The 16,134-nt window shown below is 40.1% G+C and overlaps 2 protein-coding genes across 9 annotated transcripts in view; one reads left to right on the forward strand and one right to left on the reverse strand.

The window, feature by feature from the left end:
- Positions 1-2,430, forward strand: part of trim3b (tripartite motif containing 3b) — a 36,329-nt gene extending 33,899 nt beyond the window's left edge. For all 7 annotated transcript variants that reach the window (XM_031280894.2, XM_031280896.2, XM_031280895.2 and 4 more), the window contains one exon: positions 194-2,430. In XM_031280894.2, the coding sequence (XP_031136754.1) occupies positions 194-346 (153 nt within the window). In that variant the 3' untranslated portion in view covers positions 347-2,430. The remainder of the gene's footprint in view (positions 1-193) is intronic.
- A 2,243-nt stretch (positions 2,431-4,673) lies between these two features.
- trim47 (tripartite motif containing 47) lies at positions 4,674-15,246 on the reverse strand. 2 transcript variants are annotated; one of them, XR_004101790.2, is made up of 9 exons: positions 14,980-15,246; positions 14,392-14,603; positions 8,200-8,245; positions 7,891-7,986; positions 7,420-7,644; positions 7,117-7,139; positions 6,890-7,011; positions 5,497-6,095; positions 4,674-5,311 (listed from the first exon to the last, which is right to left on the reverse strand). XR_004101790.2 is itself a non-coding variant. In XM_031280901.2 (8 exons), exons 1-8 carry the CDS (start codon positions 15,160-15,162, stop codon positions 5,566-5,568), a joined length of 1,437 nt encoding a protein of 478 aa, XP_031136761.1. In that variant the 5' UTR covers positions 15,163-15,246; the 3' UTR covers positions 4,674-5,565. The 2 variants fall into 2 exon arrangements, 1 of the variants encoding a protein (XP_031136761.1); XM_031280901.2 differs by having other exon boundaries at positions 4,674-6,095.
- Positions 15,247-16,134: the final 888 nt, after the last annotated feature.

Consider the following 16,134-nt stretch of genomic DNA (forward strand, 5'->3'; position numbering starts at 1 on the left):
TTCAGCAAATGAAAAATGGTCATATTTAAGTTACAAAGAAAAAGTTACATTAGGTCATAAAATGCTATGGGAAAGGATAACTTTTTAAAATAAAAAGTCAAAATAAGATCTTAAGTATTTTGTTAATGCTAACACTGCAGTATTTTCCAACATAAACACTGAAACTGAAACTTTTGTGTTTTTTCTATTTCAGGTGTTTGACAGCACAGGCTCCTTCTTATCTTACATTAACACCTCAGCAGACCCGCTGTACGGCCCCCAGGGCCTCGCCCTCACCTCAGATGGACATGTTGCTGTTGCCGACTCTGGGAACCACTGCTTTAAGGTTTACAGATATCTGCAGTAGGCTGAGGGAAGGCATCGCCGACACAACCCCTGCTTAAACGTACTGCTTGCGGACATAGAGCTGCAACGTGCCTGCACACTTTACAGTGGCCCCAGGTTCCACAAATGAATTTCATTTTCATTTTGTTTGTACATACTTTAGAATATCTACTATTCAGAGCTAAAGGCAAAGACATGTTTTTGCATGAAAAACAACCAAAATACCCAAATTCAAGTCTAATTAGAATGTGTTATAAAGACAAAATAAGCTAGTTATCCCAAAACTCATTGCAAGAAGTGATATTAATTTCCTCTCTGAGAAAAAAGAAATTTCAAGAGACTATCCTGGTGAAATAAAGGTTAAAAAAGAAATAAAATGCATGCAACTAAGGAATAAAACAACCTGTAATTAGATATTTCCCTATATGATCTCTCATGGTCATGGTCTGTGTTTTTAACCAAATCCCGTGAAGGAAAAATGAACTTGAAAGTTAACTAGGTGGAACAAGGGAACAGGGTGTTGCAGCTGTATGTCTCACAAGTGTGACCTCACCAGTAGATAGGCTGCCAGAATGAAGTTGGTGATACACTGAAATTTTTTTGGGCAATGCAGATGGGCAACACTACCCGTAACCAGGAAAAAAGGCGAGACACGGAAGCAAAAGTTTACTACCGGTTTCCTGATGTTGCAGGCCTTTCCTTGAACGCTGTTTCATGCCTGTGTGCTCCAAAAAATGTCCCTGTCGTCACTGCCTTCAATTCCTCATCAGTAAACACAACAGAACACATGCAGACAGGAATGTGTTGTTTAAAAGAAATTGTTTCGTATTCTCATTTTGCACCTTATCACTCTGACAAGATCCTTGCACACGTGCACAGATATAGATTTTGGTTTTCTTTTAAGTCATAAGATGGGTTGACCTATATGCACATTTTGTCTTTTGGTAGCCAAAGACGAGCAGTAAGAAGCACAACAGTTCATAAAATAACAAGGTCTTTGAACACAACATCTAGCTAGTCTTCTTTAAACCAAAACAGACTTCTTACTGTATATCTGACCCCAATAGTTCTTGCACTTCTGTCTACCTAATGTAGTTGTACATGCGGTATGCATATTTAGGTGTACATATGGATTTGGTGTCCATGTTCTTTCACTATATAGCCTACTTATTACAGCACTTAATGAATCAACACTGAAGCATAATTATACTAATACAGTAGAAGGTCATGCCAAGTAGTAGCCAAATGAATAACTTGCAAACATCATTGGAACAAAGTTGTATACACACATTATTTGCTGTACTTTTTTTTTTCCCCAAAAGACTTCATTTGTTTTTTTTCTTTTCTACATAATTTGTTCTACAAATTATTTTTCTAATTGGTGCATTTGAACTGTCTCCTCTTTGCCAAACATATTCGTACATAGGCCTTGTAACTTGTAACTGAAAGCCGTTCCCTCTTTTGCCTCTACCCAGAGCTCACATCCATTAAACAGTCCTTTTGCCAAAACATATCATTGTAAGTTGTTGTTGAACATTGCACAAAATACAAATATAAGAGTTATAGTTTGTAAGAGTAATATATGCCTCTGTGTATAGTTATCATTTAACATAATCCAAAAGTGTACTGTATAATACAATCACATTCTTGTTGTTGCCGACAAGCACCTTTTATCATGGGTTTTTCCAGTATTTGTATTAATTTGCTTGGTTGTTCAGTGTTTTGAAGGTTTTCTGTGTGGTTTCTCGAGGAACAACACCACCAGCTAACACCAGGTTTTTCACTTGTATTTTATGGATAAACTGTCTCTGATAATTGATCTGTAATCCATTATATCTTTCCAACCGCATTTCCCATTTAATGGAAAACTTGGTTGACTTTCCATAAATCAGACCCATTTGTTCCTGTCTGTCTGTCTTTCACCTGTGACTGTCCCACTTAACGTCTGTGTGAAATAAAGGAAGCAGATATGAAACAGTACATCAACCATCTTGTGTAGCCACTAGCCTACAGTATACTACATGAGGCCAGTCTTGCAAGAAGTAATCACTACATTTATGTAATCATGGCAAAGGTATGATTGTAAATAAAGAATTACACTATGAACTATTGTGCAATTGCTCAGTTTTGTTAACAAGACTTAATGCAGTATTTTTTTTGTACAAGGGTTAAAATGATATATTGTTTTTGAAATGAGGTGGATGTTTATATGCTGCTTTTTGGCATAATTTAGAAACCAGCGTATCCACGTTTTTTTCTTGCTGAAAATAAGAGTCTAAATATTCAGCTGCCTCATGAAGTAGATTAGTCACATCCTGACAGGCCACTTTTGTTGAATGCCCTTACTCTAATGGCTATTTGAAAAAAAAATTCAAATTAGCTTCAAACATGATCAGTTTCATGCTGTAGAAATTGGAAAAGTAATGACAACTTGACTGAATCAGTTACTCCTAAAAACTCAAAAGATGAGTGGACATTTCATCTTATATCTTTGGTAGTAACGCAATTGTTAGGCCTTCATTTTCTTTATAAAAACGTCTTATTTAAAAAAAACACTATTTTGCACATTCAACACAAATAATTTGAAATATATTGAATATTACGGCAAAAATCAGATATTGGCGTCTTCATTGGAAGAAGCATGATCTATCTTTAGATCTATCTCCAAATGAGTCATAAAAGACTGACGATCAAAATCTGTTGCACAAGGTCACACAAGCAGCCATTACAAATTATGCTCATGATAATGCTTTGCCATGGATACAAAAGTTGTCCCCAAAAGTTTGTAGAGCCAAGTACCCATAAACAGTTTCAATCAGTCTAATGAGTGGACAATCATTCATGTTAATGCATTTGTATCACATTGTATGGTCAACCACATATCCGAAAGAGAAAAAAAGTCTCAACCGAGTCATTACCGGCCTTAAACGTTCTGGCAGTATGAGAACTGAATCAGCAACACCAAACTGTCTCAGAAGGTTAAATAAGAATATTGGACCAGAATATTAAAGTGGGAGCAACAACCCACTTGAGAAGCCCCTTATTCTAGGCAGCAGTCTGGTCACTGCAAAAAGTTTGTATCTTGGCAATTCTGACAAGTGTAGTTTGGGATGTAAACAAAAAGGAGCCCTTAACAGGAACTTCCACATATCAAAGTTATTCAGGTATAAACATCAGACCATCTAATTCAGTAGGTTTTGACTCTGTTTTGCAGAGCCATTGTGGGCAAACTATTAGATTTTTAACCAAATACCAGGCCAGTAATACATTTCAACCCCTAATATATTTGTCGTTTTGTTTTTATATCACCCATATAGACAGGCTGCCCCATGTAACGAAGGTAATGATGACACTGAGCAAACAGGGTACACAAGTGGATAATAGAGGCTTTAAGGAAAATAAAACAATGATTTGTCCCCTTTTATTCTTGTAAAGTCTGAGAAACACTAAGCACATTTATAGCAGGTGAAAGGGCAACAAACCGGGACTACAGAGATTATTTGTCACACTCGAGACACAGCCCAAACACTGCTAAGCTGAATACATGAATGAAACTCAGCAATGCAATGTATATGTATTAAATGAGGTATAGCATCTTAGACAAAACGTGTATCAGCAAATACTCAAAGTTAAAAAGTACAGAGTTTTGCAGTCCTAACACCTTAGAGGTGTGAAAATAAACTTAAAAAGGAACAGCTTGAAATTGGCTGGAGGAATGGCAAGTCTCAAATATCACTGATCGTGCAGTTAAGTTTCTACTATGCTCGTCGTCAATAAGATCATTTGAAAAAAAATAATAAAAACGTACGACCCTGTAAGACGGCAAATATCCAACTTGTAGGTCCATAACAGCACTGTCGAAAACTGCAGAAACAAAAATGAAAACCCATAAATATAATCCTCTCAAATAAAGCAATGTTTAAAATCATAAGTTTATGAATGTCCAGATGAAAAACAGAAATTACATTGGACCGAGTTGGATAATGGACCTAAAAATGACAGAACCAATTTGCAGCACCAGGACAAACTCAACAATTAGCAATTAAAAATATAAAAAGGAGGACTATTTAAAAGGAATCTAATTAAGGAAATGCTGCGGGAATATGTAAATGCAAACAAAAAACATGAACAACATGTAATAAAACTTTCATTCAGCATTCCATAGGTTTACATTTCAGTCAAGTCCACCAGGCTCTTGGCTGTTGTTGATGGAATGTCTTTTAAAGTAAAACACGTCTACAGGTTCACCCGTTCAGCGACAACATACATGAGGACATTAAGCTGTAAAGCTTAATTCTTGTATAATATATATATATATATATATATATATATATATATATGAAAATTGGTTTTTTTTTTTTTTTTTTTTAAATACCTTGATCAAAGCAAAATGGAATGTATTCATACCTTCAGTATCACTGCTCAAAAAAAATAGGCACAAAATGTGACTCAGAGCAATATACAGAGGAATTTGCAATTTAAAAAATGTTAATGTACGGAATTTAAAACAAAGTATAGATAAAAGGTGATTTTAAAAGGCTAATGATCAAATATTTGTACTGACGTTAACGTCAGCAAAAACGTACAACCCGAGCCATTCCTTTCTGAAAGTCTAACCATTGTCTGGGAGCTGAAATCCCAGTACAAGGCAGCCAATTTCAGTCAAATAATTCTGAAAACTAACAGCACTGAACAGACTGTTCTTCAGTCTAAAATGAATGAGGGGATCTTAACTGTCAACAACTATCAATGTGATAATGATGTCATATTTCCTTTAAGTTCTACCCAACAAGCAACAGCACTGACCCTGCCTGGCAAATAATTTGCCCATATGAGTAAATGTACACTAGTATGGCATAGTGGTTGCTATAAGGAGAAGAGCTGCTCTAATCAATGAGAGCATCTGCATCCCAGCAGACAGTGATTTAGACAACAAAGCACCTCTCCAAACCCCCCCAGCCACAGTAGTAAGGGTATAAGCCTACAGTGTGTGTCTAGGTTGAAAGACACCAAATTCACCTGGTAGACACCTGGTAATTCTTTTCAGTGTAATTCTTATTTTCTAACATCAGTAAGACCAACAAGTAACAGCTCAAATGCATACCGTACATGGCTCCAAGGGTCAACATCACCCTGTCACTCAAGACTGATCTGTGAGAGAAAACCTTGCAAATCTGAAAACACTGGCATACAGAGTTTACCCTTTAGATAACTAGATTTAAAACACTTGTCGCAGCTCTCTCAGTAATAGTGGCATATCTGCAGCCTGCTGCCCGGATCATTCTTTCCTGGGCTGAAGAAAGGATAGACAGGCTCTTCAAAGCATGTGTCAAACATGTACAATCTCTTCATTGTGACAGCGTCATAGAAACTAAGGCGCCCATTGTCATAGTCCAGGTACACACCGACCCGAGGAGAGTTCCAGTAGTCGGCGACAGGGATGCGCCCGTCCTCTCCGTTGGCATACAGCCGGTCCTGCAGAGACAGGCTCCAGTATCCTGCGGAGGGAGTGAGGCTAACGAAGCCCTTCCTATTGCTGCACTCTGTGGTGACTCCCAGGTACCACACACCTTTGTCCTTCACATCCACTTCCCAGTAGTGCTGTCCACTGGCATACTGGGCTGTGGCAAGGACACCACAGAACCTGGTGAAGCGGGCTGGCATGTCTGGTTCCTGGTTACGAACACGGCCCTCCTCCACTTTGGTGTCGAAGTCTGAGATAAGCAGGTTCGGGTGAGCCGTGTCTGGGTCTAAGGTGAGGTTCTGAGGCACTACACAGAAAGAAGAGGCAGAGTTAGTTCACCTTGCTCTTAGATTAGGCTGAAGCTGGCAGTACATTTGGGAAAAAAAGGAGAGAAAAAAAAATTCATTCATTGCTGCAGTGAAAGTAGGCTGACCAGACAACATTAAGTTGCTTCTATTGCAATGATACAGTACAGAGCAAAAAGCTGTATTGGGTCAAAAAGGGGTAGAGAATGCAAAGAATATGGGCAGAAATATTATCTTAAAAACATAACAAAAAATCCATTGGATGAAACTTTATTGAACTTTTTATTGGTCTCTGCTTGCTAAAGAACAGTGAGAACACTTACTTTTGCTTATAGCACCATAATCAATAGTAGTTTTGAGAGCACAATAAATGAATCCATCTATCATTATCTATGCACAATTGTCCTTAGCAAGGGGGCGTGGAGCCTATCCTAGGGACACCCTGGACAGGTCGCCAGTCGATCACATGGCTGGCATATATAGACAACAACTCACGCCAATCTAGAGTCGCCAATTAAACTGCATGTCTTTGGACTGTGAGAGAAAACCCTAGCATTCAGAGTAAACCCACACAGGCAAGGGAAGAACTCAAACAGGAAACCTTAGCTAGCCGGCAGGTTTGAACCCAGAATGTCCTGCTGTGATGCGACAGTGTTAATCACTGCGCCACCATGACTCCCAAAATAAATGTAATTAAGATAAAAACATTTAAATAACTTGTGTATTTTGCCAGTCTTAGACCTTACAATGCAACACTTTGTTCAGTGCATGCTTCTGTTTGTAGAGTAAAACTCACTGGTATGCAGCACGTGCATCATCTTCTTCCACATGATAAGCTGGAAGGGCCCTGAGAAGTGTGTAAATTCAGTCGGACAACTAACTGTGTCCAGAGATGTGAAAGGCTTGCAATGGATGTATCTGTGGAAGAAAAATGGAATAAAATGTGATTATGCAAAAGCTTGATTTATTAAAAGTAAATTCTAATGGCGTTTTTATAGCATATCAAATAACTAAGCTACTTACTCATGGAATGTCTCAGCAAGGCTCTGTTGGAAGAACAGAAACACATTGGATTACTATTGAACACTTCATATCGCTCTCATAGTTGCAGAGAATTTTGCTTTGTACAGTCAGTTGTGGTTTTAATGTGTAATTCAAACAACACGTTTCATAACATGTTTTTAAAGCTTTGGTTTATTACACCGACAGTAACCGTTTATCTCTGACAGAAATCAATCTCTACGGTAAGCCTCTTGTAGAAGTATGGTGATTTGAGTGCTAAATAAATCTCCTCTGTGAATCAGACAGCTGATCACTGTGACTCACCTCAAAGCTAGTTTTCCCACTGATGTGGCTGTGGATATCAGCAATAGCCTTGTCCACAGCTGCCACCTCGGTCTCCACAATCTTCAAGTTCTCGTCTATGACGGCCATGGAGGCCACTTCCTCTGCATCCAGGCTCTCAAGCAGGGAGTCCCTCTCATCTAGCAAGAATTGGACCAAGGCACCAACGTCCGCCTCAATCTTCTCCTTGAGTCTCTGTTTCTTCGACTGGAGGACAGAGATTCAGAGGATTAGGATGAAAGATTTGAGGATGATGAGAAGTGCCAATGGTGAGTGTGTTCAGTGTTAACTGTAACGTTTCTGTGCAGTGTGTATTCTTAAAAAAAAAAAAAAAAATAAATAAATAAATAAATAAATAATAAAAGACTACTTGAACCAAACATGCACATGTAAAAAAAGTCACCAGCAACAAAATATGCTTAAAAAAAAAAAAAAAAAAGGTCCATTCCATACCCTCACTTCACTTCTGGTGCGCTCATCAGCGGTTATAACTTTTACACATTGAGACTTCTGCCAGTTGAGCTCCATCAGCCTCAGTTTCAACTCCATCTGTAACAAACGTATACATCAAGACACATGCACACAGGAAAACAGCACATAATGAAATCATATCACAAATAAATATTCTAGATTTAGTGGATAAGACATATGGCAAAGGCCTTTCAATCTCTGAACTCTTGCCCAAATATACAGGAGACTTGCACACAGAAAGATGATGCATCCTAGCAAATTCATACATTTAGACTTTAGACTACATTTTACCTTCATGTCCTTCACAACTTCGGGCACTGGTGCTACCTCATGGTGTCTGAAACGAAAATAAAAAAAACTTAACCAGGGGTGTACTATGAAGTAAGATTAGTGGGTTAGCAGCAAAGTATGTTGAGCCTAAAGCCAGCGTTATCAATGTTATGAAGGTGGCTCTCTTTTTATCTGGCTGGATCGCCATGGCAATTTATGCTGCAGGCCTAACCTGATGCAGTTTGTTTAGTTTTGGCTTGAAATCTGCTAAAAGTGCCTTTCACTAATCAACTACTTTGGAAATCGTGTCACTCTATAGTCAATATTTAATCTACGAGTTGTATTGTATTTTAGTGTTTTCTGGCCATTTGCCCACACTGGCTCTAAAAGCATTCTATAAAACTGCAGGTAGCATACTTTTACTTGCATATGAAATGCGGTATAATTCCTTCAAACCATACCATAATGTTACCACTTTGGATTATGTTTTTATGCGTGGCAACAATTTGCTGAAGTCTGTTTTTTCACTGCTGGTATTGCAGCCAATAGAACACAAATTTGAAAATTGAGTAGTCTATTGGTATTTATCATAGATAATCAATAAAAATTTGATTTGGCCAAAAACTGAAGTGATTTCCATACGGTAGGAATTTTCACAATTAGTCATTTTTATGGGAACGCGTTTAGAGCCTGAGAAAAAAAGTCTGGGTTAACAAAGACAGTTGATAAGGCCCTTCGTAGTAGCAGTTATCTGACTGGGGCTTCAGGCGGGCATCTGTTGAGCCAGCTAACGCAAAGAAAGCCTAGCTCTGTCGAACTGTGCTTTGTAGTGCACCCCTCAGGCAGTAAGTGGTTTACAGGGCAATTTGTCACACCACAGGTGCCCTGTTTTGGTACGCTGTCTTCTTGTAAACAAACAGAAGATATGTTTTCATTGAGTGCTTCTTACTAAACCACATTCTTGTATCCTTGAGGTCGAACAAAAAAAGTGTTCCGAGAGTATTTCTGTACCTTTAAAAAAGTACTATTCCCAGAATGCATTTTAACAAACTGTGGGTGGATGCTATAGGAACTCTAACCTTTGATGTCTTTTACTTGCATTCATGTTGAAAAGGTGCACATAAACACACTCCATGCGCCGTGTTGCTTAGTGATTAATTCACCCTTAAAAAACATTTCCCCAGCCCTGATGTTTGCTAAAGCCCATGTATTGTACATGTGAATTTCTGCAATGAAATCAAATGTCCTCTGCTCTGGAAGATATCACCACCGTTTTGATCTGTGGTTATCTTTACCACTTTCTTCACCCAATCACAGACAGCCACAATGGCTGGCTGGGATTATAATGGAATGCAGTTAAGAACATGTTTCTCAAACAAAATGATGAAAAGCAAAAGAGGGTTGATAACGGTATGTATTAGAGGTGAAACGGTACACTGAAGTCACGGTTCGGTTCATACCTCGGTTCAGACATCACGGTTCGGTACAATGGAAGGAAAAGCATAACAAAAATGCAGAAGGCAATTTTTTTTATTGTGCATGTCTCAGGCTGTACCACCTAGTGTCATCCAGTCTCTCCCCTGAGCTGGCTGCAACAGCCTGAAGCATCACTTCCACCTCGCCCACCTCAGCAGGGTCCTGGGCCCCCCCACCAATGCCCTCCTTAAAGGTCCCCTCCACCTCCCCTCCCACCTCAGTGACGACTCTCTCCATTCACGAGAGGGACGTCAGACTCTTTAGGAGACAGAATCCCAGGAAAGCTGCTGGACCGGATGCTGTCTCCCCATCCAGCTTGAAGCACTGCGCTGACCAGCTGTCTCCAGTGTTCAGACATTTTTAACACCTCACTGGAGACATGTCACGTGCCAGCCTGCTTCAAGACCTCAACCATAATCCCTGTCCCCAAGAAGCCAAGGACCACAGGACTTAATGACTTCAGACCCGTCGCCCTGACCTCTGTGGTTATGAAGTCCTTTGAGCGCCTTGTGCTTTCACACCTCAAAGCCATCACCGACCCCCTCCTGGACCCCCTGCAGTTTGCCTACAGAGCCAATAGGTCTGTAGATGATGCAGTCAACCTGGCCCTCCACTACATCCTCCGGCACCTGGACTCCGCAGGAACCTACGCCAGGATCCTGTTTGTGGACTTCAGCTCTGCCTTCAACACCATCATCCCGGCTCTGCTTCAGGAGAAACTCTCCCAGCTTGGTGTGCCTGACTCCACCTGCAGGTGGATCACTGACTTCCTGTCTGACAGGAAGCAGCATGTGAAGCTGGGGAAACACGTCTCCGACTCACAGACCATCAGCACCGGATCCCCCCAGGGCTGCGTTCTTTCTCCTCTGCTCTTCTCCCTGTACACCAACAGCTGCACCTCCAGTCACCAGTCCGTCAAGCTTCTGAAGTTTGCGGACGACACCTCCCTCATCGGACTCATCTCTGATGGAGACGAGTCCGCCTACAGGTGGGAGGCTGACCACCTGGTGACCTGGTGCAAGCAAAACAACCTAGAGCTCAACGCTCTAAAGACAGTGGAGATGGTTGTGGACTTCAGAAAGAACCCAGCCTCACCTGCCCCCATCACCCTCTGTGGCTCCACAATTGACACTGTGGAGTCTTTCCGCTTCCTGGGAACTACCATCTCCCAGGACCTCAAGTGGGAGCTGAACATCAGCTCCCTCGTGAAGAAAGCACAACAGAGGATGTACTTCCTGCGGCAGCTGAAGAAATTCAACCTGCCAAAGACAATGATGGTGCACTTCTACACAGCCATCATTGAGTCCATCCTCACATCCTCCATCACCATCTGGTACGCTGCTGCCACTGCCAAGGACAAGGGCAGGCTGCAGCGTGTCATTCGGTCAGCTGAGAAGGTGATTGGCTGCAATCTGCCGCCGCTCCAGGACCTATACGCCACCAGGACTCTGAAGCGTGCTGGAAAGATTGTGGCTGACCCCTCCCACCCCGGACACAAGCTCTTTGAGTCACTCCCCTCTGGCAGGAGGATGAGGTCCATCAGGACCAAAACCTCACGCCACATAAACAGTTTTTTCCCCTCCGCCACTAGTCTTATTAACAAGGCCCGGAATCCACCCTGACTCTCTCCACACCCCACTGTAAATACTCTGTACCTACTCTGTACCTACTCTGCTGTAGTGTTCCTTTTACTACTGTTTAACTTATTTTACTATTTATTTAATTTTATTTTATCGTTATTAATACATACTGTGTGTATATGTTTATACTTATATTGTTTATATTCTTTTTATCCTTCTTATATATTTGTATGTGTGACATGCTCCAACAACACCATGACAAATTCCTCGTATGTGCAACGTACTTGGCAATAAAGCCCTTTCTGATTCTGATAAAGTAAGATGTAAACAATAAGTACAGGCTACCCCACATCATCTCCAGACTCCATCTGGAACTTGTAAACAAAATAAGACAATCAGCTAGTAGTATGATATGGGAGACAAGCGCTGCTCTCATATGTGAATGCACAGAGCAGGGGTGTTAAAAGAGTAGCTTCGGTTACACAGAGCAGTTGGCGAATTGTGGCGTTAGCTTCACACGCTAACAGTGGAGCTAGCAGCAAACAGCAAAGCTAACGGCGGAGCTAACAGCGCAGCAAACAGCGAAGCAAATGGGCCTGGAAGCCATTTGTGGTCGAGGCAAGAAGGGATACAGCTACAGTACATCCGTGTTTGGTTGTATATGGAAGGGACTAGTTTGCTTCGTGTGGACCAGAGTGATAGAGAAAGACATGGCTCTGGTGTGGACTCACTGGACCGACTCGAGATTTAGGCGGAGCTCGGGAGCTTCAGAGCTAAGGCGGGGCTACAGATTAGTTGTCCCTAAGAAACGTGTATGTAACAGTAGTTCCACATTACATTAATTAATTTGCACGCAAGTCTTATTTATTTTTATACCATGTATTCTCCGTGTAAATTCATGTACCGAACCGAGACGCCCGTACCGGTTCAATACGAATACATGTACCGTTCCACCCCTAGTATGTATATATGTGTGTTTGTATATATACACAGGGTGCGATTTGTGAAAAAACAAAAGTGGTGGATGTTTTTTGATCAAAAATCCACTCCAAGTTAAAACCTTTAGTATTTTCCCCTCTTCAAAATGAAAGGCAGTAATTGCCAATATTACACTATACTCAGTTTAAGCTACCACCACATCAAATTCCATCCAGTCTAAAGTTTATTTAAATAATCCACATGTACCACTTTTCTACTTTTAAAGCTGGTTCCCCTGTTAGTCTTAGAAACAATGTAGCATGTAACAGGCAATAACAAATAATAAAAAAAAGGAGTCATGTGCAGTGCTCACTCCACATAAAACGCTAGAGATGTTCCAATACCATGTTTTCCTTCCCGATACTATACACATACTGTACATACATACTACTAACCATGTATGGATGTGATATGATTGCTTTCATGTTGTATGGCCTGGCATGGATTAAACCCTTTGTAAAACAAACAATACATACAGAGAATGAATGCCATTGAACGACAGTCATAGCTAAAAATAAAAACAAATCGGTAAATAAATAATTCCACAAAACTGTGCAGCCACAATTTTGGAAAATAAAACATTTAAAAAAAGGTTACTGGTGGGATCTTCCAGTGTAAAATACTGCCAAATTGACACTTTGCTTACACTAGCTTGGACTACTCATTAAACTCTGTTACACTCTCTGCGAGACCAAAATGGAAAACAATTCTTCACCACTTTAAAAACAGTAATTCATTTCAGTTGGAGTTTAACTTCACATGACCATTTGTGTAATAAAATCAACTTGTCAATCATTAAACTGTAAGCTTAATACAACAGTTTAACAGTACAAAACACTAAAAAAAGGCCCAAAGGGGTGATATACTGATGAAGTTTAGAGGCCAGCAGACACAGATACAAGTTGGTACATTGCATAAAGTGAAGGACATGACATCAAGGGCAGAAGATGATGTTGCAAGGCAAGTTATATTTTGCATAAACAAAGATACATGACAGACTATTTTTTTTAAACAAGCTAAGCAATCGTTAAGTAGTTATTCAAAGGGTGGCTGGTAGAAATTTTAATCTGAATGGGATAACTTTGCACATATTGAGGTTATGTTCATGTTAAAACTATGGCGGCTTGAGGGGAGGGTCAACAATATACTGTGAATTAGTAAATTCACTGTAGTGAAAATGTCCATCTACTCTGCAACATTCATGTTCATTCATCAGCCCTCGTCTGACCCCTCCCTTATATCCTCTTATATACCCATGCAGAACAGACATTTTTTCTTTGAAGACAGCAGTGACTTTTCTGGTGTACTGTACTTTCTGTCCCACAGTTGTGATGCTTAAGTATATAATTGCCTGAATCCTTATTTTCTACAACACTCACACTGATGTGCATTAAAGTTTGCAATGTTATTATAAAGTGGAAAAGAGACACGTTCAACCCTCTCAAAATGTTCATCAACAACAGCTACGTGTCCTGCTGTTGGTTTTATGGAGCAAAAACATAAAACAACGGAATAGTGCATTGATAGTAAACTCTGGCATATATTTATCAGAACAATGATGGCTTATGAAGGGACAAAAAGACTAGACAAAAGATTGAGTTCTCATTAAGGTTTAAGTGTAGGCATTAGCATGATAAAGACAACACAGGGAAAGTATCGCTTTGGCAGAAGTATGGCAGGGGAAAGGGAGAAACCTGATACTGGCTGATATACATTTTCCTGTATGCCATTTGTCACAACAATCGGATTTCTTGTATGTATTTAAATGGAAACCTTGTTGAAATGTTCAGCAACAGTTAAGTCACAGTTTTCACCAGATCAATACTTTAATCTGATAAAGAAACTGTTTGAGGTTTCAGAAGTGTTACTGTCAAACGCTGGGAATATCTGCAGTTCATGACAACATGAAAACATGGCATGTCATGGGTTTAGGTGCTTCTGCATGGGCATTAAGTTTAATATGATTCGTACAGATTCATTTCAATCTAACTGGCATCCTGACCTGTGCAATTTCAGTGACTAGTAATTAGTTACAAACACACTTGTGCTTATTTTTAAGAAAGTGACAGTGATGCATTTGCAAAAGAGGAATATCTTGTTTCAGAGCAAACAAATAGCTACCTTAATACAACGTGTCAATATTTTCCCCATTAAATAAGGAGGTGTAAACACGACCAACCTGTGTGCTCTAGATTCCCTGCAGACCACACAGATGGGCCTTTTATCAGTCTGGCAGTACAATTTCAGCTCCTCTCCATGTTGGTCACACTTTCCATCTACTTTAACGGGTTGAGAGGGTGTAGGGCAAGACCCCAGACACTCCAAATCGTTCAGTTTAGCTACGAGGTTCTGCACCAGGTAGTTTTTAGTGAAGCTCCTCTTGTTGAACACCTAAGAGAACAAAGAAAGCAACTGAGAAAGACGCAGATATCTGCTTGTAACCTAAGCCAAAGTCAGTATTATTTCGTTCAGTGTGTAACGTTATTCACTTATTCTGCATTAAAACGCATCATTAATAGCTAAAACACAAAGTTAGGTCGTTATTGTTAGCTAACTTACCTGCTGATAATTTAACGTTAGCCAGCCATCATAGCAACGGTAACGTTAGCAAAAAACATGTACTGCGTAGCTAATGTAATTTTTCAAAGACTAACAGTCAACCTACTCTGAATTCGCTTACACGTAGAAGTAATACGGTCACAAGTATACGAAACACATTTCGGGGGGGGGGGGAACACGGTGGAAATTACATATAGTATTAACTTACCGCTCGGCATTGAGGGCACTGATATCCGTAGTCTCCGCCATTTTCATCCCAGTGCATGCAGATGCAAAACCGACAGAAATTGTGCCCACATTTCAGTATAACAGGGTCTTTGAAGAAGTCCAAACAAATTGCACATGTGAGCTCTTTCCTCAGGTCGTCACCAGCTGCTCCAGCAGTAGCCATGTTTACCAGCCGAACAGACAGCAGCACAACACTGCCACTGCTGGAAGTGAAGAAAGAGGAGGGAGGGAGGGAGGGAGGGAGGGAGGCAAGCGGGCACATTTGTGGTGCGTCATTTCCTTCTTAACCAATCAGATTTCTTCTCTCTCTCAAGCTCATGTGAAAAAGTAAAATATCTTGCGAGGGAAGTAAAATCACTTTTCACTTAATGAAATCAAAATTTTATTTTGTGACATTTACAGATGCTGCTGACATGTTGTATGATAATATGTAATGTATTCATTACGTCAGTTAAATTAGTGTCTCTTTCGTTCACTTTTTTCACTTTCCTAATAATCACACCAGTTGATTATTATGATTTGCCTATGAAATGTAATTTGGAAATGTGTGTGCTTATGTGAGGTATGCATATAAACAGAACTGTTTTAACTTGTTAGGGACAAGTCAAAGTCAGGTCTCAAGTCAATGAGGGCAGGTTGCACATCAATTGCAAGTTTCTCAGGTCTCTGAATGCTGACCATTAAAATGTAAATACGGTTTTCTACATAGCTGAGACCAAGTGCTTTATAATAAAAATCAAATATTCAAAGTGTTTATGTGAGCTTGGCTCTTGCCTGTCTGTGCATTTATTTTTTTATTTTTCATTTGTTCAAAAATGTACATGGCTGAAAAATGAGATGAGATTGAATGTTTTGGCTTTTCCAGTCAGGTCAAGTCTTTAGGTCTTAAGTATACGGTGGCCGACATGCACGGTATTCAGCAAACGCGATGCAAATACAACACAACCAAATACATAAACGCACTGCAAATACACACAACACAACCAAATAGATAAACGCGCTGCAAATATGAAACGATGCAAAAAGAAAAGCACACAAACCCAGAAAACAAATGCAACAAAAAAACGCAGTATCCAGATTACACAACGGAAGTTCTCCAGACCTCTAGAGGGAGCAGCTAGTGGAACAGCTGGAT

The sequence above is a fragment of the Sander lucioperca genome, chromosome 13, assembly GCF_008315115.2.
Source record: "Sander lucioperca isolate FBNREF2018 chromosome 13, SLUC_FBN_1.2, whole genome shotgun sequence".
In the NCBI taxonomy this organism is placed as follows: Eukaryota; Metazoa; Chordata; class Actinopteri; order Perciformes; family Percidae; genus Sander; species Sander lucioperca.

What these genes read in the sequence shown, in the direction of transcription:
- trim47 (XM_031280901.2), bottom strand. Translation starts at nt 15,162, where the DNA reads ATGGCTACTGCTGGAGCAGCTGGTGACGACCTGAGGAAAGAGCTCACA. An exon ending in AGTGCCCTCAATGCCGAGCG is followed by an intron (nt 14,604 to 14,979) that starts GTAAGTTAATAC and finishes TTGTTCTCTTAG; the next exon opens with GTGTTCAACAAGAGGAGCTT. An exon ending in GTGGGAAAACTAGCTTTGAG is followed by an intron (nt 7,140 to 7,419) that starts GTGAGTCACAGT and finishes TTCTTCCAACAG; the next exon opens with AGCCTTGCTGAGACATTCCA.